Here is a 25791-nt window from a genome sequence, read left to right as displayed (position 1 = left end):
AGTCAACTCCGGCCCTAGGCAGCCTATTATTTACCCCCCATGTTCAGTAATACCATTTTCATATCTGTGCCATGGTATGAAAAATGTTATAAAGCAGAATTCTAACTAAACTTTTTAATAAAAAATATGGTGGTATTGATCATGTATTAAGGCAGTGCCAGAAGGGAGTAGAACAGACATTTAATTATATTTGTTATAGAAACTTAGAAATTTTTAGTGGGGATGTATTTTTAGATAATTATATTTCATTTTGCACATGAGGTGAAGTGACATGACTGAGCATTATTTTAAGGAAGTGTTAGATGAAACTTGTGAAAAATAATTTGAGTGTAACATGTACATGAAATATGTACAAATACTTGGGAAATGTTGATGGGGACTGGATATTAATGTCAAGCTTCATAATAATAATGAAGGATCATTTTGACTTTCAAATGCAAGTTTATTTTCTTTGAGAATGAGCTGAAATTGATGGTTCCTAGATAAAGATAGTTGTTCTTTGATGTGAGAAAGGAGAAAGAATATTGTTAAGTAAACAGGAAGCGTGATAATTTCCTCTTTAGAAATCTTTTGATCCTGATGCCATCCTATAAATTAAGTTGACTTAAAATACAACTTACTGCTCTGTCACTTCTTGTGTTACAATATATGTCAAAACTATTTGATTTTGTTTACTTTAATAGTTTTAGTAGTACCAAAGGAGTATCTTCACTACCAACCAAAATAGTGTTTGTTCCTGGAAATAACATACAGATTTCTGTTGTTAAAAATTCTGCTGAGCCTGAATTGCCTTTCTTTTTTGGTATTTTAGGTCTGAATTATTTTCTGTTTTCATAGAAGCTATAATTTTTATTTGTTACATGGTGGTAGAGGTGAAAAGGTGTACTACTTCTAGAAGAAAACTTTAAAATGAATTATTTCCTGAGAGTTGTAGTTTCAGTTGTTGTACAAGTATTGATATATTATGCTTGTCAGAGTTTTGCTTTACACTTTGATTATACTATAGAGGAAATTCACTTTTGTAGAACCATTCTAATACGTAACTTGTTTGGACAAGATGACTTGATAAGATTTTTAAGTTATGTCTAAGGATACTTTTTCAATATTTTAGTGATTTTTAAGTTTTTTTATCAACTCTTTTTGAATTGTTTCATTAATAGAAAAATATTTTAAAGTTTTATATCACTTTCAAATCAAACTTTGAATATATTAGGTCTGAGACTGTCAAAGTTTACTGTATTTGAGAATTGAAAAATATGATGGTGGCATTACCTGCAATGTTCTGCACCATAGGAAATTCTATGATTTTGTTTTTTTGAGTCCACCACAAGTCTCCCCATTTGTTCACTGCTTCCTACTTCTTTAATCTCTTTACTTTAGCCAATTTGAATAATTTTGTGTTTCTTGAATATATCCTGTCTTTCCTGCTGTATTATCTTTACTTATGCTTTTCCATCAGCTCTATAAGACTGAACATCTCCACGCCATCTTACATATAATGACTTACATTTTATAGCAGTCTATTTTAAGTTGATAATTTTGATGGCATTCTAAAGCTCGACATTTTTATTCTCCCTCACCAACGTTTTTTGGTTTTGATGTCACATTTTACATCTTTTTATCTTGTGTATCCCTTTAACTAATTATTTGGCTTTATAAGTGATGAATCCACTACCTTTACTATATATTTACCTCTACCAGTGAGATTTGTGCTCTCATATGTTTTCTTGTTAGTAATTAGCGCTCTTTCTTTTTGGCTTAAAGAAATCCCTTTAACATTTCTCGTAAAGCGGTCTAGAGGTGAACTCCTTTAGTTTTCGCTCATGTGGAAAATTCTTTTTATCTTTTCTTCAATTCTGAATGACAGCTTTGCTAGGAAGAGTATTCTTGGTTGGAAACTTTTTTCTTTCAGCACTTTGAATATTTCTTGCGATTCCCTTCTGACTTGTAAAGTTTCTACTGAAAAATCGCTGATAGCTTTATGGGGGTTCCCTTATATATAATAAGTTGTTTTTCTCTTTCTGCTTTTAAGATTCTCTCCTAGTCTATAAGTTTTGACATTTTAATTATAATGTATCTTGGTGTGGGTATCTTGAGGTTCATCTTATTTGGAACTCTCTGGGCTTGGCTTCCTGGATCTGGATGTCTGTTTCTTTCCCCAAGTTAGGGAAGTTTTCAGCCATTATTTTTTCAAATAAGCTTTCTTCCTCTCTCTCTCTCTCTCTCTCTCTCTCCTCGTTTTGGAACTCCTATATTGTGAATGTTAGTCTGCTTGATGTTGTTCCATAAGTCCCTTAAGCTATCTTCACTTTTTTTCATGTTTTTTCTTTTTGCTGCTGTAACTGGGTAAGTTCCTCTGCCCTGTCTTTGAGTGCATTGTTCATTTCTTCACCTTCATCTGATCTGCTGTTGAACCCCTCTAGTGTACTTTTCGGTTCAGTTAATGTATTCTTCAGTTCTGTGACTTCTGTTTGGAACTTTCTCATATCTTCTCTCTCTGTTGAAGTTCTCACTGTGTTAATCCATTCTTCTCCCAAGTTTGGTTAGCATCTTTATGACCATTACTTTGAACTCTTTATCAGGTAAATTACTTATCTCTGTTTCATTAAGGTTTTTTTCCTGAGGTTTTATCTTGTTCTTTCATTTGGAACTTACTGCTTTATTTCTTCATTTTGCTTGACACTCTGGTTGGTTTCTATGCATTAGATGAAGCAGCCATGTCTCCCAGTCTTAAAGGGTTGGCCTTGCGTAGGAGATGAACCTTACTGTTCAACCCTGCCCTAGCTGTCTCAAACCTTTATGCTTGTCTAAGCAGCCTATTTTATTGTTAATAGCTCCCAATAGTTGAGGATGTGCCAAGACCAATCATTGTCTCAAAGGGGAGGATCTCAGTCAGCACCTAGATTCAGGCTGATTGGAAGCCAGACCCTCAGGCAGCAGCTTTTAAAGTATGCAAATATATACAGGTCTGTGGGAGAGCAAACTTATGCCCTGCTGGCTCTGAGAGCCAGGCAAACTGGAGGTGTTCCCTGGACAGCAGTCACAAAAATTGGGGCTCCAGACGAGTGTGTAAGCTCCCTTCTGGGAGATAACCAGTGAGCTATAGCTAAACAAAGGGAGAGCACATAGATGGTGTCCCCCAGCGTACATTTCCTGAGATCACCTCCTTAGCCTCTAGATGTGTGCCAGACCTAAAGCCTGCCTGGAAGGCCAAAGCTCCAGGATTAGCAAGTAGGCATCTTGCACAGAAAGGCTGAGGGTATGTTTCTGTCTGCTGTCTATGCAGTGCCTTGGGGGTGGTAGCCTGCCAAGAACTGTCTCTCTGATTGTTACGGTCCTGTGGGACCCAGAAACACAAGCCCACCTGGCCAGCAGAGCTAAGCATCATCTGGTATCTGTTGGGCGGCAGCTGCAGAAACCAGGGCACCAGGTGAAAAAACAAGGGCACCAGACATATGTAAGAGCTCCTCTCTGAGAGATGCTTTTGCTCTGGAATGCAGCAGAGGGAGACCATAAAGAAGATGTGCACTAGCTGAAGGGAAGCAGAGGGGAAGAGCAAAGATGGCACCTGCTGAAAAAAGAAAAAAAAAAGGAAAACTAAAAGAAAAGAGATGACACCCACTGGCTTTAGCAGGGCAGAGGGAGGGCAGGTAGATGGTGGTCACCAGCCTCCATTCCCAGAGAGTACCCCAGCAGGCCCCTGCCCCTCAGACCAATGCCTTAAAATTAGGAAATGAACCTCTTTCACAGAGTCTTGGTGCTTTTAAAGGGCTCCTTCTCTGCTGAGTGCTGGGGTGAGTGAGTCTGCCCTTTGAAAGCTGTTCCTCATTTCACCACAGCCTTGTGAGTCATGAGTGTGAGCTCCATTGGTCTTCAAAGCCAGATGTTTTGGGGGCTCATCTTTCAGGTGCTAGTCTTAAAAGTTGGAGTTCCCAATGTGGGGTCCCTTTGCTCCTCAGGGAGAAGCTCCAGGTTTTGAGTTCCAATTGTGAGTTGCCACGCCAGGGGTGGGGTTTGTGGTGGGATTCTCTCTCATTTGCCCAATGTGAAGAGGTTGCTCCGCCAGTTTTTAGGTTTTTTTCAGAGGAAGTTTTTTCATATATAGCTGTAGATTCGTCATGTCTATGGGAGGAGGTGAGTTCAGGATCATCCTGTGTTGCCATCTTGAATCAGAACCTCTCCACTCTAACTTTACCCACATTCTTCCCATTTTAGGGATAGCTCAAATATAACGTTTCCATGAAATTTTCTCTGAAACCTTCTAGTTTTAAATGTCCCTCCTATCTCTAAACTCTTATATATCCTATTCCTCTTTTATCACATTTATTTTCACATGTCTTGTCCCTGTTAATAAATTATAAATTTATTGATGTTTTGCATATTGTCTCCTAGGCAATGACTTTCCTATAGTAATTAGCTAATAAACATTTATTTATTGAAAACTTTCATGTTTTTTTTTTTTAATTTTCCACAAGAATGAAGGGTACAGTTATCCCTCATGTCTAGAAACAACTCAATTTACTACTACAGAAATTTGGAGCATTTCTGGGTCCCTTAGATATACGTTCTTATAGATGAATTATTTGATCATTTACTGCTAGGATTTTAATGACTATACCTGTGTAACTGTGAAGTTACTAAGATGACTTGTATTTTTAAAAACCAAGAACTTTCTGAATTTATTAAGAAAGTATATGATACTAAGTTTAATGTGTGCTTTTGTTTGGGAAAGGAGTTTTCTCTCAGAATTTTAAAAACGGATTTTATTTTGAATATTATAGGCTCATAGGAAGTTGCAAAAATAATGCAGAGAGGTCCTGTGTACCCATCACCCACCTTCCTTTAATGTTACATTTACATAATTATAGAACAGTATCAAAACCAGGAAATTGTCATAGGCACAGTTAACTAGACCACACAACTTAGATTTCGCTAGTTTTCATATTTACTACTTTTTTATGTATATAATTTTATGAAATATTTTCATATGTATAGGTTAGTGTAACTACCACCACCAAGTACAAATTTGTTCCGTCACCACAAAGGAACTCCCTCAGTCTTTATAGTCAAATCTTCTCCCCTAACCTCTGGTAATCTGTTCTCTCTATAATTTTGTCATTTTGAGAATATTATATAAATGGAATCATATACTATAATGTTTGGAAATTGGCTTTTTTCATTCATTATGATGACCTTAAGATCAACCCAAATTGTTGTGTGTATCAGTAGTTCTTTTTTTATTACTGAATGGTATTCCGTTTTATATATTACCACAGTTTGTTTATCCTTCACCTATTTAAGGACATTTGGGTTGTTTCCAGTTTTGGCTATTTTAAATAATACTGTGTTGAACCTTCATGCCTTTTTTTTATGGTAAAATATACATAACAAAATTTACTGTTTTAACCATTTTTAGGTGTATAATTCAGTGATATTAAGTACGTTCAAAATGTGTGCAACCATCATCATTACCCACTTCCAGAACTTTTTTTTTAATCATCTCCAACAAAAACTCTGTAGTCTTTAAACAATAACTCCCTACTCCCTTCTTCCTCCAGCCCCCAGGGAAGTGCTAATCTATTTTTTGTCTCTATGAATTTGCCTATTCTAGGTACCTCCTATAAGTGGAATCATACAATATTTATCTTTTTGTGCCTGGCTCATTTCACTTAGCATAATATTCCATGGTTTTTTCATGCTGTAGCAGGTATCATAATTTAATTTTTAAGGCTGAGTAATATTCCATTGTATGGGTATACTGCATTTTTTATTGTTGATCCATTCGTTTGTGGATGGACATTTGGCTTATTTCCACCTTTGGGCTATTGTCAATCGTGCTGCTATGAACATGAGTGTACAAGTGTTTGAGTCCCTGCTTTTAGTTCTTTTGGGCATATACCTAAAAGTGGAATTGCTGGATTATATGGTAATTCTGTGTTTAACTTTTTGAGGAACTACCACTGTTTTCAACAGTGGCTGCACCATTTTGCTTTCCCACAAGCAGTGCATAAGGGTATCAATTTTTCTACATTGTTGTCAGCACTTATTATTTTCCATTTTTTTTGGACATAGTGCTCAAGGATTTTTTAAAAATATGACTATCCAGTTGACTTGGCAGCATTTATTGAAAAGACCATCCTTTCTCTGCTGAATTATGGTTGCACATCTGATGTAACCTTATATATGTTGGTCTTTTCTTTTCCTCAGCTCTGTCCTTATGTCACTACCACACTGTCTTAGTTATTATGTAGCTTTACTGTAACGTCTGGATATTTGGTAATATGAGCCCTTCAGCTTTGTTTTCTTCAAGACTGTCTTGGCTCTTTTAGATTCTTTGTATTTCCATATAAATTTAAGGCTCACTTTGTTGTTTTCATGTCTCACCTCTGCCACATACGCACATTTAAAACCTACTAAAATTTTGAATGAAATTGCATTAACTCTGTGGATCGATTTATGGAGAATTAACATCTTAAGAATATCGAGACTTAGGGCTGGCCCCGTGGCTTAGCAGTTGGGTGCACGCGCTCCACTGCTGGCGGCCCGGGTTCGGATCCCGGGCGTGCACCGATGCACCGCTTCTCCAGCCATGCTGAGGCCGCGTCCCACGTACAGCAACTAGAAGGGTGTGCAGCTGTGACATACAACTATCCGCTAGGGCTTTAGGGGGAAAAATAAATAAATAAAAATTATAAAAAAAAAAAGAATATCGAGACTTATAATTCGTGAACATGGTATATCGTTTCATTTATTTAGGTCTTAATTTCTCTTAGTTATGTTTTGTTTTCCAGATAGAGGTATATATATTTCATGACATTTATTCCCAGTTATTTGATGTTTTTTGGTGCTATTGCAAATGGTATTTTAAAATATTCTCCATTTGTTTGATGCTAGCATATAAAAATACAGTGGACTTTTTTGTATATTAATCTTGTTACTAGTAATCTCACTGTGTTCACCCATTAATTCTAATAGTTTGTAGTTCCAGAGTTCTTTTGGATATTCTATTTATACAATCACATCATCTGTGAAAAGTAATTTTACTTCTTCCTTTCTAATCTTTTCACTTCTTTTTCTTATTACGTTTGTTAGAACCTCCACTACACCATTAAATAGAAATGGTGATGGACATCCATGTCTTAGTTGTAGTCTTGAACTCAGGAGGAAAGTGTTCCGTGTTTCATCATGAATATATTAGCTGTGTTTTTGTGACAAAGATACTCAGATTAAGGGGCAAGCCCAGTGGCGCAAACAGTCAAGTGCGCGCGCTCAGCTGCAGCGGCCCAGGGTTCGCCCGTTCGGATCCCGGGCGCGCACCGACGCACTGCTTGGCAAGCCATGCTGTGGCGGCGTCCCATATAAAGTAGAGGAAGATGGGCATGGATGTTAGCCCAGGGCCAGTCTTCCTCAGCAAACAAACAGAAGGATTTGCAGATGTTAGCTCAGGGCCAATCTTCCTCACACACACACAAAAAAGATACTCAGATTAAGGAAATTCCCTTCTATTCTTAGTTTTCTGAGTGCTATTAATGTTTATTTCAGTATTTTAAGTGATTTTTATACACCAGTTGAGTTGATTCATGTAGTCTATATAGGTTTCTTTTTTTTTCTGTATGTGATGAATTACATTTTGTTAAAATATCAAACCAATCTTGCATTGCTGGAATAAATCTAATTTGGTCACATACATTAACTTTTATATATAACATTGATTTTTATTTGCTAATATTTTTTTAAAGATTTTTGCATCTGTGTTTATCAGGGATATTTCTTATAATGTTAGTTTGGTGTCAAGGTTATGCTGACCTAATGGAATGATTTTTAAAGTGTCCACTCTTTTTCTGCTTTTTCAAATTGTGTGAGATTGCTAGTATTTATTCCTTTAATATTTCAAAGAATAAAAGAAAAGGCCATTTAGGCTCAGAGTTTTATTATTTTTGACCATTATTTCTTTAAACATTTTTTCTGTCCTTTTTTCCTGGTATTCCTATTACATACATGTCAAACCACTTGATATTCAAGTCATTGAGTTTCTACTCACTTTTTATTCAGCCTTTTTTCTCTTTGTGCTTTAGTTTCATAGTTTCTCTGTGGTAGTATATTTAACTTCATTGATCTTTTCTTCTTCAGTGTCTAATCTCTTGTTAAGCCCATCTAGTGAATTTTTTATTTCATATATTTTTCAATTGTAGAATTTCTATTCTAGAATTTTGCTTCATTTTTATATAGTTTTTTTTTAATAGTTTACATTTTTATAGTTTCCCTTTCTCGGTTAGATTCCCTATTTTTTCCTTCACTGTTTAGCTTGTCCTTTAAGTCTTGAACTTATTTATAATAGCAAATTCCATCATTTCTGTCTTTTTTTTTTTTTTTCTGTTTCTATTGAGGGATTTTTCTCCTGGATGTAGGTCAGATTTTCCTGCTTTTTCACATGCCAGGTCATTTTTGGTTTATGCTAGACATTATTTATGCTTTGTTGTTGAGTTTCTGGGTTTTGTTGTCTTATTTTAGACAATGTTGAATTTTCTTTTGGAATGGAATTAATCTACTTATGGATCATCTTGAGTTTTTCAAGGCTTTCTTTTAAACTTTGTTAGGGCAGGTCTAGAGTAGTCTTTACACTAGGGCTAGATTAGTCCAACTTCTAAGGCGTGGTCTTTCTACCAAATTCCCAGGGTGTTCACCAAGGTTTCTCTACTTTGGCTTGTTGGAATTTGAGCATCTTCTAATCCTATGCAAGCTTCAGTGGTTGTTTAGGTCACAATTTTTCAGTACACATTCTTTCCCTGTTAGTCACTCTTTGTAGATCTAGCCTTATTGAGTCACACCCCTAAATAGGCACAGCTTGGTACTTAGCAAAAAAAAAAAATTAAAGTTCTTCTATACATATTTCTGTATCTCCTTTTCTGTACAGCTCTCTTCTCTCCAGCATGCTGTGCCACAAATTTCAGTTGCTTCCCTAACCGTGAAACTCTCTAATCTCTGTTTCTTTAGCTTAGTGAGGTTGCTGTGCTCTGTGTGGGGCTTACCTTATTTGTGTTCATTTTCTTAGGTGTCACATTTCTCTGCTGCCGGTTCTTCAATGCCCTGCTTTTATGGTTATTTATAAGAGGAGGGCCAGCCTGGTACCAGTTACTCTATCAAGGCTGAAAGCAGAAGTCTTGTTCTATATATTTTGAAGCTATGGAATTATTAGATGAATCAAATTTAGAATTGTTAGATCTTCTTGTGGAATGAACTCTTTTATCATTATGAAATTTTCCTCTTTATCTCTTGCTTTAAAATCCCCTTTTTAAAATTAATATGACTACCTCTGTGTTTTGGGGGATTTTTGGTTTTTTTGGTTAGTGTTTGCATTATATATTCCTTTTCATCCTTTTACTTTTTTTTTGGTGAGGAAGACTGGCCCTGAGCTCACATCCGTGACAATCCTCTATTTTGTATGTGAGACGCTGCCACAGTGTGATTTAACGAGCAGTGTATAGGTCCATTCCTGGGATCTGAATCCACGGACCCTGGGCCACCGACGCAGAGCGTGGGAACTTAACCACTACGCTACTGGACCAGCCCCTCATCTTTTTACTTTTAACGTCTCCTTTTCTTTTTATTTACAGTATGTTTTTTATAAACAGTGTGTAGTTGGGATTGGTTTTTATTTCATCTTACAATCTTTTTTTAATTGGATTTTTTAGTTCATTTATATTTAATGACTTTATTGATGGAATTTGGCTTAAGTCTTCCTTTTTGCTCTTTGTTTTCTGTTTGTCTCATTTGTTCGTGGTTCATTTAGTGTACCTTTATTTCTCCTTTCTTGCCTTGTTTTAGGTTAAGTATTTTTAATACTATATTTTCTCCTTTATTACTTTTTATTTATACTCTTTTTTAAGAGGTTAACATATATTATAAAATATAAGTTTGACTTAATACAGTTTACCTTAAATTCATTCTTTTAGCGCTTCTCAAACAATGCAAGGATCCTACAACATTTTAATGCCATTTATCATCTTTTGCCCTTAGTTCGTTGTCAAATATTTTACTTATGCATATGTTAAAATGCTGCAAGACATATTGTTGTCTTAATTAGCCACTATATACCCTATGTGGTACTCTCCATTTCTTTTTTTGTAGTTCTGTGCTTCCATCTGGGTTTTTTTCCTTTCAGCCCAAAGTTATCTGTTAGTACTTCTTATAGTTCAAGTCTGCTTTTGACTAGTTTTCTCAGTGTTTTGTTTGTAATGTCTATTTCACCTAAATTTCTAAGGAATTCTGGGTACAGAATTGTAGGTTATCATATGTTTTGTTTGTTTTATCATGTGTATTTTATTTCATTATTTTCTAACTTTCTAGGTGTTGAAAAATTAGCAAACAATTTTATTGTTGCTCTGCCGAAGGCAGTGCCTTTTTTTCCACCGGCTGCTTTTTGTCTTTGCTTTTCAACAGCTTGTCTATGATTTCCCTAGGTGTGGATTTGAGGGTTTTGTGGGGGTGTTTTTTGTTGTTGTTTTGTATTTATTCTGCTTGGGTTTTACTAAGCTTCTTTAGTCTGTAGGTAAATGTCTTTTCATTGTTTATGAAAGTTATTAGCCATTATATCTTCAAATATAGCTTCTTCCCCCATGCTTTCTTTCCTCTCCTTTTATGATTCCAATTACCTGTATGTTACATCTTTTTACTGTGTTCCACTTGTTTCTTATGTTCCTTTTGTTTGTACCTTCTTTTTTTTCTCTGGTCTTCAGTTTGGATATTTTTTTATTAGCCTGTGTTTGGATCACTAATCCAGTCTTCTGCTATGTCCAGTAGGCTGTTAAACACATCTAGTGATTTCTTAATTTCAGATACTATATTTCTCAGTTCTAGAATGTGCATTTGATTTTTTAAAATAGATTCTAGTTTTTTGCAAAAATTCATATTTTCATCTGTATTTTAGATCTCATGCTCCATTTTCTTGAACATATTAATCAGTTATTTTTAAGTCTGTCTTATAACTCTATATCTGAATTCCACATTGAAGATTTTTATTGCTTTTTGTCTCTTCATTTTGAGTGTGTGTAAGTGTTAACATGCCTCATAATTTTTTAACTGATGCTACGTGTAGAGGAAATATTATAGAGGCTCTGGATCATGTTATCTTTAAAGTAGATTGGTTTTTTTTGAGAGGCAAGTAGGATCTGGCAGATACTTTTGATCCTGCTGAAGCTTGGTTTTAGGCTTTGTTAGAGGTGGTATATTTCAGATTTGTCCTTATTCCGAGGCTTGGTTACCTGGAGTCTTGGCCCTTCTTTTTCTCGTCATAAATCCTGACCTGTTTACTAGACCCTTCCCCCATGGCAGAGCTTAAACTCCAGGCTATGTCTCCTTAGCACCACACAGCTCTCTCCACAGCCAATTTACCTCCTACCTGCTGTTTTCTGCCATTTCTTTTAGTGGTTGGGAGGTGTCTTAACTTGTACATGTGCAGCTGATGGATCAGCCATTGAACGAAATTTGTATGTAGATTTATGCGCTCCTTCTCCACAGTTCCTTCTGTTTTGCTTTTAAAATCTCATCCACTTTGACAACCCTAAACTCCTACCTCTATTTCCTCATAGGACTGCCACTTGGGTTCCATTTCCCTGTGCCATAATTTGGAAAATCACCTCAGAGAAAAGGCCAGGATATCTGTTGTGCACATTTCTTCTCTCGAGGAATGTAACCTACAAGACCTGCCTGCATTGGTTGTTCTCCTCTCGCAGGGTTACTTCTACCACACTGAGGCCTGAAGGGAGGAGGAGAAGGGTAGATTATTAGAAACTTGAAGGATAGGATCATAAGAAAGGGCCACTTTGAGAGGAGTATTTTCTTTGGTCAAGTGATGCAGCCATCCCAAGGTGATCCTTCATCCACCTCCTACCAGGGATCCCCTTTGGCCAAACTCATCTAGAAACCAGAAGGCAAGAAAACACATTAATGTAGCCCATGTAAGTCAGCTTAGCAGGGTGGAGAAGGATGTCGAGTTGTCGAGGGGAAAATAGAAGATACCTGGCACAGTTCACCTCTTTGTTCTTCAACATGTACTGTCTTCCTTCATTTGGGAGAAAAGTTTGTGTCCCAAGCAAAGGAGACACAAGAAATTCCATAAATTTTGGTATCATTGTGGAGTATGTCAATTTAGCAGTACTTTTCCTGAAACTTAAAATGTTGGGCACCACCAGTATTCTTCACATAAGAAAAGTGAGACTATGTGAAGTCCCATTTCACATGTGGGGGAAAAATGAGAGAAAAACAAGAAAAATATAACTGCTTGAGTCTCTACTCAATAGCTAGTCGTCACTGCTACCTTCTTCCAATACTCTTGCATATTTCCTTTTACCCTCTGCCATTACTTTGGCTGGGTGGAATTCTTTCCCTGGCGGTGGACTCCAAATCTCAATTCTGTGGAATCTTAGTCTTTGATATTCTTGCGTTTTGGGGATTGGTACAGTTTTCCAATGACCAGTACTATTGGAAAGAGAGCGAAGAGATGCCCCACTGCATTTCCTAGGTTCCAAGTACAGTGCTACCTATTGTGTAGCTGTTGCTTCTGTTCTGTAGCAGGAACTCAATTTCCCCTTGTCATCAAAATCAATCACTCTAGTCAGTACAGTAGTCTTTTATGTACCTGTTGGTTCAGCTGCATGAAAAGCCTCCAAATGGCCAAAAGGTAGTCTCAGCTTTCATTTAATCAGTTTTCTGGTAGAAGTCAAGGTTCCTGGTAGAAACATGCCTCATTGAGCACTAGGACCTTAAAATTGATCAGGCTAAGCTTTCATTGATGGGAGGTAAAAAAAAATTTTCAAGTGAGTCATTCAGTGTAATAATGAGAGGAACCACTTTTACTTCTATTTCTTGATTCTCAGACATGTGCATTCTGACTATAGGGGAGGCTGTACCATATATTGGCTTCTGATTTAACACAGTCATCCTGTAGGACCGCACCTCATCCTCACAATATTGTCTCCAAGCAGGTGTCATAAGTCAACTTTCAAGAGGCCATTTCACTGTCATATCAAGCTAGCTGCTTCTGAATGATAGAGCACATAGTGAGATCAGTGAAATCCATGGGCATGACCCCTTCACCACACTTCTTTTGCCATAAACTATATTATTTGGTTGGTGGAAGTGTTATGATGAATAAGGCATCCATAAATCTAATGGTGATGCTGCAGAACACTTGAAGCAGGAAAGGAAAATCTGTATTTAGAACATGGATCTATCCTTTTGAGGACAAAACACTGTTCACTCCATAGTGGGAAGGGTCCAATATAATCAATCAGGTAGCCAGCTGGTTCCTCTGGGAAATGGTGCCATATTGAAAGCTCAGCATTGGCTTATGCTTTTCAGAGGCTGGGCACTGAACAATGGCAGTAGCCAGATCAGCATTTGTTAGTGAAAGACCATGTTGTTGGGCTCATACATAGTTTTCATCCGTGCCACCACAGCCACTTTGTTTGTGGACCTATTGAGTAAGCACTAGATTGACCAAGGAAAGAGGTTGGCCAGCATCCATAGGAGGGGTTATCTTAAGCCTTCTTTACAGTGGGACACTATTATTTTCACATTCTCTACCCATTCAAAGAAGTCCGTTCATGTACCTCTTCCAGAGCTCTTCATCACCAATTTTCCCTTTTCTTTTTCAAATCTCTGATCATCTGGTAAACTCATTTGTCACTTCCCATCAGTCAGTCTGTTTTAGGTCCATACTGCTGTCCATTTCTCCGGCATGAAATGTCAGCCAAAGGCAGAACTTTGAATAGGGTTATAGTTCTGGGATCATCCATTCTGGCTGATGCCACCATCTGGTGCAGATCCATTTGTAAACCAGCCTCTTACTTATTCCTCTTTTTTAATTTGTAGTAGGAAGCTCCCCAAGAAGCCAAAGGACTGGGCTGACGGACAGCGATTAAACCAGGTGTCATGAGAATCTAAGCTGCCTAATTATGCAGTTTACTTATCTCTCCTGGACTTGTTCAGACCTACTCAATTCCATTTTTGATGAAATGCTGCTCTGTTCACCAAATACTATGGTTCAGTACATCAGTAGTTCATGATGGACAGTTGGGTTGTGTAATCACTTGGTGTCCTGTGGTTAGGCATTTGTCTCTACCAGGGTTCTGTTGCAAGCCAGGACCTGCCTTTTAATAGAGAATTATTTGCAGAGTAGGGCATGGTCTTTTCTAAAAACTATAGGACCGTGTAGTAATTATCTTCCAGGGACTTTCTAGAGACTTTTAACAGCATCTCTGTCACAAACACTTTGAATACCCCTGGGTCTGCTGGGTCATAAAACCCAGGTGGCTGAGGAATTTGTATTGAGGCCTTGACCTGCTATCGGCCTCACTGAAAACTGACAGCCTTATGGGTAGCCCCCAACCCCCAAAAAATGGGTCAGAGTAGCATATGTAGTGTACTTGCAAATTCCAGAGGCTGACCGAGCTTTGTACTTCTTTGTAGTGGGCTCTTCAAGGCACAGCATCTTGTCCTCCACTTTAGAGGACTCTCCTAACATGCATGAAACTACTGGACTCCTGGAAACTTCATTTTTGTGACACACCCCTGAACTTTGCCAAGACTTCTCTCCCTTCTTCTACCCTACATATGCCTTACTCAGGTGGTACTACTACTTGTTACTTCTTACCAAATCCAGTTAGCATAACATCACCAATGTAATGGACCAACATGATATTCTGTGAAATAGTAAGAAGATCAAGTACTCTCCAGACTAATTATAACAGCAGTAGAATTGATAGATCCCTGGGACCAGACAATTAAAGTATTCTGTTGCTCCTGTCATGTAATGCAAATGGCAACAGCTAGAGACTATGTCAGTCAATAATCAACCATGCTCACTGCAGAGTATGTTCTCTTGAAAGGAGTTCTGAACAGTGCACCTCCTTGGCCACTATAGAGGTATGTGATCCCTTTGGACCTTCTTGAGAGGGACTCAGGCTAATGGTCCATCTCTCACTTGACCTTCATAAGCCCCTATTCTGACTGGTGGCTCACAGTGGAGTTTCAGAATTATAGGGTCTGTTCAGAGCCATTATTTAATAGCCCCCAGAATATCTAGATATTTCCCATTCCTCAATGATTGGTCTCCCTAGTAAGTATCTCTTCTAAAATGGCATGGGGAAAATTTTATAGTACAACAGGCCCCCCTTATTCGTGGAGGATACATTCCAGGACCCCCAGTGGATGCCTAAAACCACAGATAGTACTGAACCCTATAAATACTATGTTTTTTCCTATACATATATACCTATGATAAAGTTTAATTTATAAATTAAGCAAGTAAGAGGTTAACAACAACTAGTAATAAAATAGGACAAATATAAAATATAATGTAATAATAAAAGTTATCATAGACTTCAGCAACCTCGGCATACGATTTTTTTTCTTGTTAAGAACTTCCACCTTTTCACTTAAGGGAAGCAGTTTATGGCTTCTCTTTGGCATATCCGAATTGCTAGCATCACTGCTCTTCTGTTTTGGGGCCATTAAGTGAAATAAGGGTTACTTGAATACAAGCACTGCAACAATACAACAGTGGATCTGATAACTGAGATGGTTTCTAAGTGACTAACGAGTATATAAAGGGTAGTGTATAAAGTGTAGATACACTGGACAAAGGGATGATTCACATCCCGGGCAGGATGGAGTTGGGACAGAACGAGATTTCATCATGCTACTCAGAATGGTGCACAATTTAAAACTTACAAAGTATTTATTTCTGGAATTTTCCATTTCATATTTTCAGACCCCAGTTGACCGCAGGTAACTGAAACCACAGAAAGCAAAACTGTGGATGAGGAAGAACCACTGTATATGTCTGTGGCCATATGACAGGGTCCTTCTTTGAAGGGATCCAGCCTCCTCCCCCTGAGGCAGGGATAACAAGTGTGTGAAGTGGGTCAAGTCTGGGAACCGGGAACAAGTCATGAATTCCAGTTATTTAGTGGCTTGCATTCATTTCTGCCCAGCAGAATTATTATGTAATTTTTAGAGATCTTGCAATCGGTTAGCCACCATTACAGATCTCTTTGAATCAAAACACTTTGATTAGCACTCTGTCCTATGGTTTATTGTGTTGATTGCTTCTACCTTGTCTCTGAGGGCTCAGTGCTACCACCTGGCCTTTATCACCCCAGGATTCCATTATTCTCAATGAGCTCAGGGAACCCAGTTCCATTGCAGCACCATCTGTTCTGTCATTTCTGGCCTAATGAAGAATGCCACCACAGAACTCTGGTGGATGATAGTGTCCCCTTACCAAGGCATTTCTTTTTTTTGTGAGGAGGACTGTCAGCCCTGAGCTAACATTCAATGCCAATCATCCCCTTTTTTCTTGAGGAAGAGTGGCCCTGAGCTAACATCCGTGCCCATCTTCCTCTACTTTATATGGGATGCCGCCACAGCATGGCTTACCAAGCGGTGCGTCAGTGCACGCTCGGGATGCGAACCTGTGAACCCCTGGCCGCCGAAGCGGAGCGCACGCACCTAACTGCTTGTGCCACGGGGCCGGCCCCCCAAGGCATTTCTTAATGTCATCCTGGGTAAGATGAGAAGATTGCACATAATACATCCATTCCAACATTTCCATTTCCCTGGTCCTTTGGACTCTTTGTTCTATGGGGGAGCTCTGGCGTTTCAGTATCATTAAAAGAGGCCACTATGTAGTCCAAGTGTTTATTTAACCAACTATTAATGCCATTTACAAGTTCACATTAAGTTCCAGATCCCAGGTAATTGCACTCATCTCAATTAAATCAGCCCAAACATGACTTATTTTTCACCCCCATTGGTCTAAACACTTTGCATCTCACTGCCCCAAGAATGTTGAGATCTTAACTCCCATGTTAGTCCTGGAGGTGATGAAAAGTGGTAGAGTTGAGTTCTGAGGAAAATTGCCCTCAATTTGAGTCATTGGAAGGTTTTTAAGTAGAGGAGTGACTTTTCCTCAGAAGGAATACTATTAAAGAAAAGGGGTTGCCTGCTGTCAGCAGGACGGACAGACAGATGTTTAAAGTTCTCAGCCTCATGTCTGACAAAATATCCACATCCCGTATCTCAGGGTCCCACTCCTTCCCCTTCCTTAACATAAGAGACCTGGAAGGCTTAAACTTTTAATTGGCACTATATCTTTACAGACCTTACATCAGACTCTTGGCTTTGTCTTCTGCCTTATATGCCCTGTGACTATAAGAGATGAGGAAGCCCTTGAAAACTGCCAATGAGGACTTCCTGGTTGCCCATGCGTGTTTTTAATTGTATATTCATAATTTTAATTTTTTTCCCTTTGTTCTCTGGGACCATCAGAAGAATCTTGGTGATAATCACAATTTTTATATCTGCTGTTGCTGTAGCAATTAAATGTCACAGCCATTTGATCTCACAACACCTTGCCCTCCATCTGCATTTCATCTTATGCTACCACTGATGACAGTTTGAGTAATCAGGATGCTGCTACATCCCATAGATTTCCCATGTTCTATTATCATTGAGTTCCTTGAATATATGAACAGCCCACTCCCAGAATCCTATTTTGAGGGTCTATTTCTCGGGGCTCTTTCTCGTACAGTTACTGTGTCTGAGTCAGGAAACAGATGGCATACTCAAATTAGAATAATTCAAGGAAGATCTAATAAAGAGACAATTTACAAAGCTATGGTCAGGGTGTGGGGAAACTGCAAGGGATGGTACAATACTCTAGAGCTGGTAGAAGTAGAAGTGTTAACATCCCTGGGCTTGAAGGAAGGAGTGGAAGGAAAGGTTAGCAGAACCCAGAAGGAAAAAGTCTCAAGAAAGCCACCTTGAGAGAAACTGGGTTCTTTGGTGGAGAGGCACAGCCACCCAGAGGCTACTCCACAGGGCAGGAGTCAGGGGAATCACTTCTGTCCCTCAGACCTCCTACCAGGGCTCCCCAGTGGCAGGAAAGCCAGAGGGCAGGGGAGGCCTTTGATATAGGTCATACAGGTGAGCCTCCTAAAGGCAGAGAGTGAGATGTAAGATGTTGAAGAATGGATAGAGAGACACACCAATTATATGAAGAGTTTCATGAATGTGTTTGGCATCTTACATTTAAGACATGACCTAGACAAGGAAAATAAAATTTGCCGAGAGTTTTCTCAGACTAGAACTAAGGAACCAATCATCTCATGAAAGGAGAAAGCAAGAGCTTTGAGAAGCCCATTTCCCTATTCCACGCACCTCTCTGGGGGAAGGGTGACTTTTGTAAGCATCTTAACTATCTTATGAGTTCGCATGAGTAATTCAGAAATATTTTAGTGCTTACTGTGTGCTATTCCCAAAATAACAAATATCTGGGCTTATTTTTATTCATCAACTTTATTAAATAATTTTATTAACTGATCTACCTAGACGTTATATTTAACAATTCAATATAAAAATAAATACTTTGGGATAAATAATTTAAGTGAATTTTTTAGAGCCCCTAGGGCTTACAAAAAGAATCTTAAAAGATCCATATTTATCATCCGAAGACTAATAGTTACAAAAGGTAGCAAACCATACATCACAAAATAAATATAAATTTTAAATATTTAAATAAATAGAAAGCCTGATACATTTTAAATGGGAGGCAGTTAATTATCAGCTCAGTGTTGAGAAGATGCTTTGACAAAAGGTAATCCATTTGTTCAGAAATTCTACAATGGTTGCTGTCTCATCATCATATTCACATGTGAATCTTGTTTCAGATCCCTATAAAACAAAAATTTTAATTTTTTTTAGTTCGGAGTAGTTTATATATAATTATTGTCAGTCGAAGTCTTACAGGCTTATGGCCTTTATTTTCAAGTGTGTTAAACATATTAATCATTCACATTTTCTTGAAATGATCAAAATGATGTGCTAAAATCATATGATATCAAGTGATAGTAACATACTGAGATTTTCCTCATTTGTTAATTCTGTCAATCTCGGTGAACACAGATTTTTTTCCCTGAATTGTGTACAAGTAAACATTTTAAGTAAAAACTTCTAGACAAATATTTCATTAAATGCTGCATGCAAAATAAAGTTGTTTGACCTCTTTTCCTCTGTGTATATATCTGTCTCTATATCTATCTGTAGGTTACATGTGTTCAGTGATATGCACATTATACTTTCTTCTTTTCGAAACCTTGATTAAGATTATTCTACTTATTATTCTACTTGAGTGAATCTTCACGTATTTTCTCCAAAGCAAGATAGAACCAGCCCTCAGTAAGTTAGAACAGGCTTTTGTTTGGGGGAAGTTTGTGTGAAGAACATTTTCATAAATACTCATACCCACTCCCACCCCAACTCAGTATCAATGCAGGTGAGTTTCCCAACTTTTAAAAGTCTAAACATTAGCAATTTTGTTCTGTGGCCTGACTGTTTAGAAATTAATCTTCTGTGCTGAAAGAGACTGTTTCAACTCTGCCTCTAACTGACAAGCTAAGAAGAAAATATTTTGTACTTGGGCAGATGGGATGAGAAGAGAGAGGTATGAATCTCTTTCACATCATCTGAGTCCTTTGTATATTTCATGCTTCCTGTGCATGTAAAAATACTTAAGGTCCTGAAAGTATTACCTCTAAATAAGGAGTTAATTATCTAGTCCATTAGCCATTTTAGTGGTTGCCATTTTTTAAGACAAATCTCTTAGTCCTTCCACCAAGTGATAGGGAAACCCCATTTAAAAAGCTTTTCAGGTAATTGGTATTGGCTATTCTGGTAAACGATCTGAAGGAATTTAAAAATACATAATGAACTCTGTCTGCTTTCTGTAAAATTCAATTCAGTGCCTCTCCCACTCCCAGTTTTGTGTTAGTGTGAGGGGTGACAGAATGCAGGGGTGGAGGCTTGCCCCTGAGTGGATGGTGGGTGGAAACCCTCTAGCTTACACTTCCTAGCTCCACAACATATCATCTAACATAAAAATAATTTGTGTTCACAGTGGACTTAAAATACACAAGTATTTCACAAATACCAAAAATGTTATACCACTTAAAAATGCCCTTACATTTATTTTATTTCCAAGAGAGCAAATAAAGGCCTTACCTTTAGTTCCAGAACTGTTGCATTGATATTGCTCATTAATTCCTTGATATCTTTCAAGTGAAAGTTTTTTAGCACATCCTCCAGAGGTTTGAGTTCTTCTTCTAGACACTGAAGATGTTTCAATTCTGTGGCCTTGAATAATAATAATTATTATTACCAGGTGAGTTTGCCCTGACTAAAGGTCAGAATCAGAAATTAATCTCCAATTTATTAAGAGTGGCAGTATATAGTTTTTACTATTCTCCCTGTTCTCAGCGTTACGGTAAAGGTGGACCAATACAGTTTACAAATCAGTTATAGACTGAGTTCTTTTCCAATCTGCATAAAATCATTAGAACCAGGGTAGTCGGAATGTGGAAGTATAGGTTCACATTCTATGCTTCTAATAGCTAATAATCTGAGAGTTGAGAATCACAGAATGTTAGGGAAAGAAGGAGCTCTTGGATGCCACCTATCACGGTCCCAACATTTGATCCATTAGGCAATTTTAACTATATAGTAATGACTCTTAATATAACAAGTCACATATAACTGTGTCTAAATTTTTTATTTTTCTATAGTAAGTACATTAAGATGCATTTTAGAAAATTATTTGTCCCAACCAAATAAAAGTTTACAATATTTGAAGAATTTTTGGATGGTCCTCCTGCTTTCAACATACACATACATACTCTCATATATATAATGATAATAGTTCATACTTCTATGGTACATTATAACTTCAAAGTATTTTTTCCTAAATAAGCCCGTTTAAATGTCACAGCCACATTTTGAGATACACAGTGCAGTGTTATTATCTCCATTTTACAAATAAGGAAACTAAATCTCAGAATTTGTGTCTTTCCCTAGGCCACATGACTAGGTAGAGCTAGAATTAAATTTCAATTCTTTTTCTTCATAGCATTAACATAGCATCCTTTGAATTAAATGTTTTTATAGCTTTCTAAAATCTTTTGCAAACAGAATGCTGATAAAATGAACAAATGAATGGAGTTTATCACATTACTTTTGGTTTCAAATAGATTTTGAGTTGTCATTTAGAAACTGTGAGATTTCAAAGAATTCTACCGCCTTCTAAATTATACACATAATCTCATGTTATCTTTCTAACAATCTTTAGAGGGAGAGGTAGGACTATACCACGCATACCTTCTGACATTTCTAACTACTGCCCTTTCAACTTGCTACTAGAAGTTCTGCAAGTTCAGGGGTTAAGTTTTTGGCATGAGCAATTTGAAGCTATTTCCCTCAGAAGAGTCTATTGTTATGTTGCTGGAGGTAAGAGTTGTGTGTCTGATAAAGCTGGAGGAGCATCTCTAAGCTATTTCCTTTTCATCTTTCAAAAGAGTAGTTTGAAGCATAATTTCCTTGAATTAATAAGAGGTGGATCAATGGGATTGCATCTATGACCCTTAAATCCCATTTTTTTCTGGGCTTGGATTCACCCTGGGACAGAGTCTTGCTGGTACCACAGTCTTGCCCCTTCTCTGCTGACCTGCGCAAATGCTAGGAAACTTTACACTCCTAGCGTCACTCTAGGAGCTTAGATGATCGAAGCTTACCTAACTATCTGAATTTCAAAATAACAAAGATTTTAATCTTGGAAAATAAGTCATATAGCATCATAAGTCTCTAGGTCTACTGACATAAAAGTTGTGTAAGTCCGAAATTTTACATTATACTCCCCATGGAGGATTTTTGTCTTTACTACTACTACTGGTAGCTGATGCTTATGTGGTGTTTACCATATGCCAGACACTGTTCTGAATACTTTACATTTACTCATTAATCCTCACAAAACTATATGAAATATATACAATTATTATTCACTTAAGTAGATAAGAAACTTGGGCATGTGACCTATAGAGAGTAGTGACCTATAGAGAGTAGGTCACTTGCCCAAGGTCACAAAACTAAGACACAGCACACCTGGGATTTCAGTTCAGATAATCTGGCCCCAGAGTCTATGCTATTGATTACTGCTATGCTGTCTTTCAAAGATAGACTCTTAAGAATCTTTCCTAAAACAATAAAGGATTTTTAAAAGTGGGCTCCTCTGAAATGAATTCGATCATTTGCATGGTAAAATGATATAATCAAATGTCTAGAGTTTTACATTTTTAAATAAAACAGTAAATCAATATAATCTTCTTTTAAAATAGTCCCAGAAATAAAGTAAGAATATTATTCTTGTCTTCTTTTTTTCCCACTCCCCCCCCCCGAAACACACACAAATACATATTAAAAAATATAGGCAAAACCATTTTACTGAGGCCCCATTATCAAACTTGGATTTTTTTTAAAAGATACTGAAGTTACTTATTCTTTTCCTCAGAGGAGGTGCTATTAATTCAATCAGTGTGAAAATTTTTATATTTCTTTGAATTTTATTAAAATATAAATTGAACATAGAAAATTGTACTTACCTTCTTGGGCATGTTGAATTTAAATGTGAGCATCTTGTTGGAGAGTTTGGTGTTCTTGTAATTCTGAGAAAGTATGACAGATTGTTATTAAAAAAGGAACTCCAGCTAGAAAAATTCAATTTAATAATGTTAGTTAGAAAGGGAATATACTCACATTAACTCCACTCAAAAGCAGCCGTAAGTCCAGCTGTAATTGCTCCAGCTGTTGCTGTGTTTCCCTCTTAGAGCTGGAGGTAGGTGCACTGTTTGCAAGGAGTGCAAGAGTCAGTACAATGCAAGACAAGAGTTGCATCTTGTACATTGTGGCAGGAGTTGAGGTTACTCTGAGTAGTGATTAGAGAGGCTGATAGGAAGCTCTTGAACAAGAGAAGCAATTTATACTGTTAATTCTGGAAAAATATTATGGGGGTGTCAAAATGTTTTACATATTACACATATTTTCAAAGATTCTACCTGTGTGGCAAAAAGCATTACCTTTATTTTTCCTCTTCTGATGACTCTTTGGAATTTCTTTAAACCCCCATAAACTGGCTGAATGGATGTAGGTGAAATCCCTCTTGGTTACATTAGCCCACACTTAGGTGGCAGTTCTAATTCATACAACTAACGCCTTCTGTATGAAACAGTTTTTCCTCCCTCTTTCTTTAAGGGGGTGGGGATACAAAAGTGCCTCATGAAAATTTTCTCTTTGTCATAAAACTATGCTGAACATGTGGAGCACCATGTTGTGGTGGACAAGAGCAAGAGTAAATAGTTGAAAAGAATAAATTTTTAGATTTGTTGATTAAACAGGAAGAATATTGGTTTCCTGTTTCAGGATGGTTTTACCTTTTATCTACACAATGACTGAGCTAATGCATATAACGTGATAGATTACTTCTTACACAATCAGACAGAGAAATATTAAGATTAGAATACATAAAATGCTTGCTGAGCTTGAGGTACTGTTTTATGTTGTTTTAGTTTTAACATACTTCTTGTATTTATTTACATCTCTTAATGTCTGTTGTCTTTTTTTTTAAGGGTATGTTGTTTACCAAACAAATACTCAGAAAAGGATTTATATACAAGGGTACTGATGCTAGTTTGTAATAGACTTTATATGTGCTGTGTGTAAACCAATCCATAAGTTACTAGTTTTCATCTGTAATAAATTTAGGTTTATCCTCTAAAGCACCTGGGACACTATGAGTGTAACAATAATAGTTATGAAATCAGATCAGCTCAATATTTTTTAGTTGGTAGACTGAGTAGGATATTTAGGATGTGTGTTAATTTATCCTCAGTATAATGCACTAACTGCCAGAATGATGGTTTAGGTATATGCTTCTAATTTAACCTTGGAGAATTAAGGAAATCCTTTCTCAATGAGATTGCTTCTAACTCCTCCATTTTTACTACCTTATTCATTTCTTGTCTAGTCTTTAAACAGACATTTATCTAGCACCTATAATGCCCTCAGGTATATAGAAAGAGAGAAGAAAGAACAATGTGCAGGCACACAGTCTAATTTAAGCCTTCTAATAAACCCGTTAAATGATTGTTCTGTTTTGCAGATAGAAAACTGAAGGTCAGAGAAGTTAAGTAGTTTGTTCTAGGTCATTCAGCCCTTACTGACAGTAAGGAGCAGAACAAGGATTTGAAACCAGAATATTCTAACACCAAAGTCCACTCTCTTACCATTTGTATTCTTTCTCGAAGAACTTGATGTGTAACAGGGAAGACATGCACATAGACAATTGTACAAAGGTAAAAAGACGATTGCTGTCTCAAGAGAGGTGGATATAAAGGGTTTTGAAGAAGGAACATGACTTTAAACTGAATTTCGACAACATGGTTAAACTGTAGATATGTAAATTTAGGATTAGAAGGAGGGTTAGTAGGCAGGAAAGTTTAGGCATTCTAAGGAACGCTTAATTATACTTAAAAAGAACAGAGAAACATTGTTCAACACTATTTATGTGTAAGGCAATATCTGAAGAATATAAAACATCTCTGTAAAATTAAAAAATAAGCATTATAGTTCCTCAGGTGGAAAAAAATGAAGGAAAAGTCAGATTAGAGACAAATAATCTCTTCTTTTAGAAAAGACTAGAGACAAATGATCATAATCTTTTCTTTTTATTACTAAAAAATGCAAAATGTCTCTCTGTACCTTTCAAATCAAAACCACAATTAGCATTAGTTCTAAGGGAAAGGCTACTTAGTGATCTGTCAACTTTATTGTACTTGTTTCGCTTCTCTAAGACTTCAATGTCTCATCCCAGCATCATCAGCTCAGGCCTTTACCCTTCCAGAATGGAAAAATTCAGGCCCACACATTTTCCTGTGTGGGGGCTTTTCCAGTGAGGCTTTGATGTTCTCATAGTCTTGGTATTTATATTTCTCCGGCTATTTCCATTAGAGAATGGGTCAATATATGGCTATATTTCGGGGACCCTGTAGAAAATTGATTTCCTAGGCCCCTAGCTTATCCCTATTATTGCATAACAGGCACCATTACAAAAGTTAGCCTTATAATTTCTGTCTTGAAATGCTTGAGGAGAAAGCTACCATACGCTGTGGTATACTTTCACTTTTTAACGTGTCTGACACATCAGCTGGCTTTTCTAGCTGTAGTGGTGATCAAGTCGTAATAGACTGCTAACTACCACGTGTCACACCCCCTACTTCCCCTTTGAAAATAAAATTTTACTATTCAATAAGAAGCTATTTTAGTTGCTTAGCATTATTTGTGACTCAGCTTCTTAAACTCAAGAGTAGCCCAAGTCCTTTAAAAAGGGAAGCCCCTGTCTGTGAAGCTTCCTACCAAAGAGGTTGGTCAGTCAGTTGCATACATTGTCCATCTATCAAAGCTGACTTTCCAGGACTCTGCCTCTTGCAAAAATTTCTTCTTTCTGACCCTCTGTCACAGCTTCTCGAAACTTTAATTTGGTCTGGAGCTTGATGCCTGTATTTATGCATCTCTTGTTAGTTTCTCTAAAGGCCTCTTGACTTTTCAAGATACAATTCTCTCCCTCTGAAGTCAGGACATAGTGTTGGATAATTTCCATACCACCCAGAGAGAATTCAGCTAGGAGCTCTCTGTTTATCATGAAAATCTAAATTTCCTCAGGCATAGACTGGTGCCCAGTCTTTGTCTTTATCAAACCTGTAATTCTCCATAATGTAATACCACTTCAGTAAATCTGTCTGTATTCACAGTTAAGTCTCGTTCAAATGTGCTCATCTTCTGTGTGGTAAATTTTAACAATATTCATAACCTTTTGGGATGGAAGAATTATTTCCTTGGTACTTTTAATTT

General features: G+C 37.2%; 1 protein-coding gene across 2 annotated transcripts; it reads right to left on the bottom strand.

The window, feature by feature from the left end:
• Positions 1–18624: 18624 nt before the first annotated feature.
• IL2 (interleukin 2) lies at positions 18625–22788 on the bottom strand. 2 transcript variants are annotated; one of them, XM_087437243.1, is made up of 5 exons: positions 22642–22788; positions 22488–22550; positions 20433–20435; positions 20062–20193; positions 18625–18735 (listed from the first exon to the last, which is right to left on the bottom strand). In XM_087437243.1, exons 1-5 carry the CDS (start codon positions 22786–22788, stop codon positions 18625–18627), a joined length of 456 nt encoding a protein of 151 aa, XP_087293369.1. The 2 variants fall into 2 exon arrangements, with proteins under 2 accessions (XP_087293369.1, XP_004426579.1); XM_004426522.2 differs by lacking the exon at positions 20433–20435.
• Between the last annotated feature and the right edge of the window lie 3003 nt (positions 22789–25791).

The sequence above is a fragment of the Ceratotherium simum genome, chromosome 12 (assembly GCF_057802395.1).
Source record: "Ceratotherium simum simum isolate JZ-2026a chromosome 12, ASM5780239v1, whole genome shotgun sequence".
NCBI classification, from domain to species: domain Eukaryota; kingdom Metazoa; phylum Chordata; class Mammalia; order Perissodactyla; family Rhinocerotidae; genus Ceratotherium; species Ceratotherium simum.
This window is presented reverse-complemented; position numbering and strand designations above follow the sequence as displayed.

Coding starts and splice junctions, on each gene's coding strand:
- IL2 (XM_087437243.1), bottom strand. CDS start 22,788: ATGTACAAGATGCAACTCTTGTCTTGCATTGTACTGACTCTTGCACTC. Junction 22,551..22,641: donor TGCTTTTGAGTGGAGTTAAT/GTGAGTATATTC, acceptor ATACTTTCTCAG/AATTACAAGAACACCAAACT. Junction 18,736..20,061: donor CAACAGTTCTGGAACTAAAG/GTAAGGCCTTTA, acceptor TTTGTTTTATAG/GGATCTGAAACAAGATTCAC.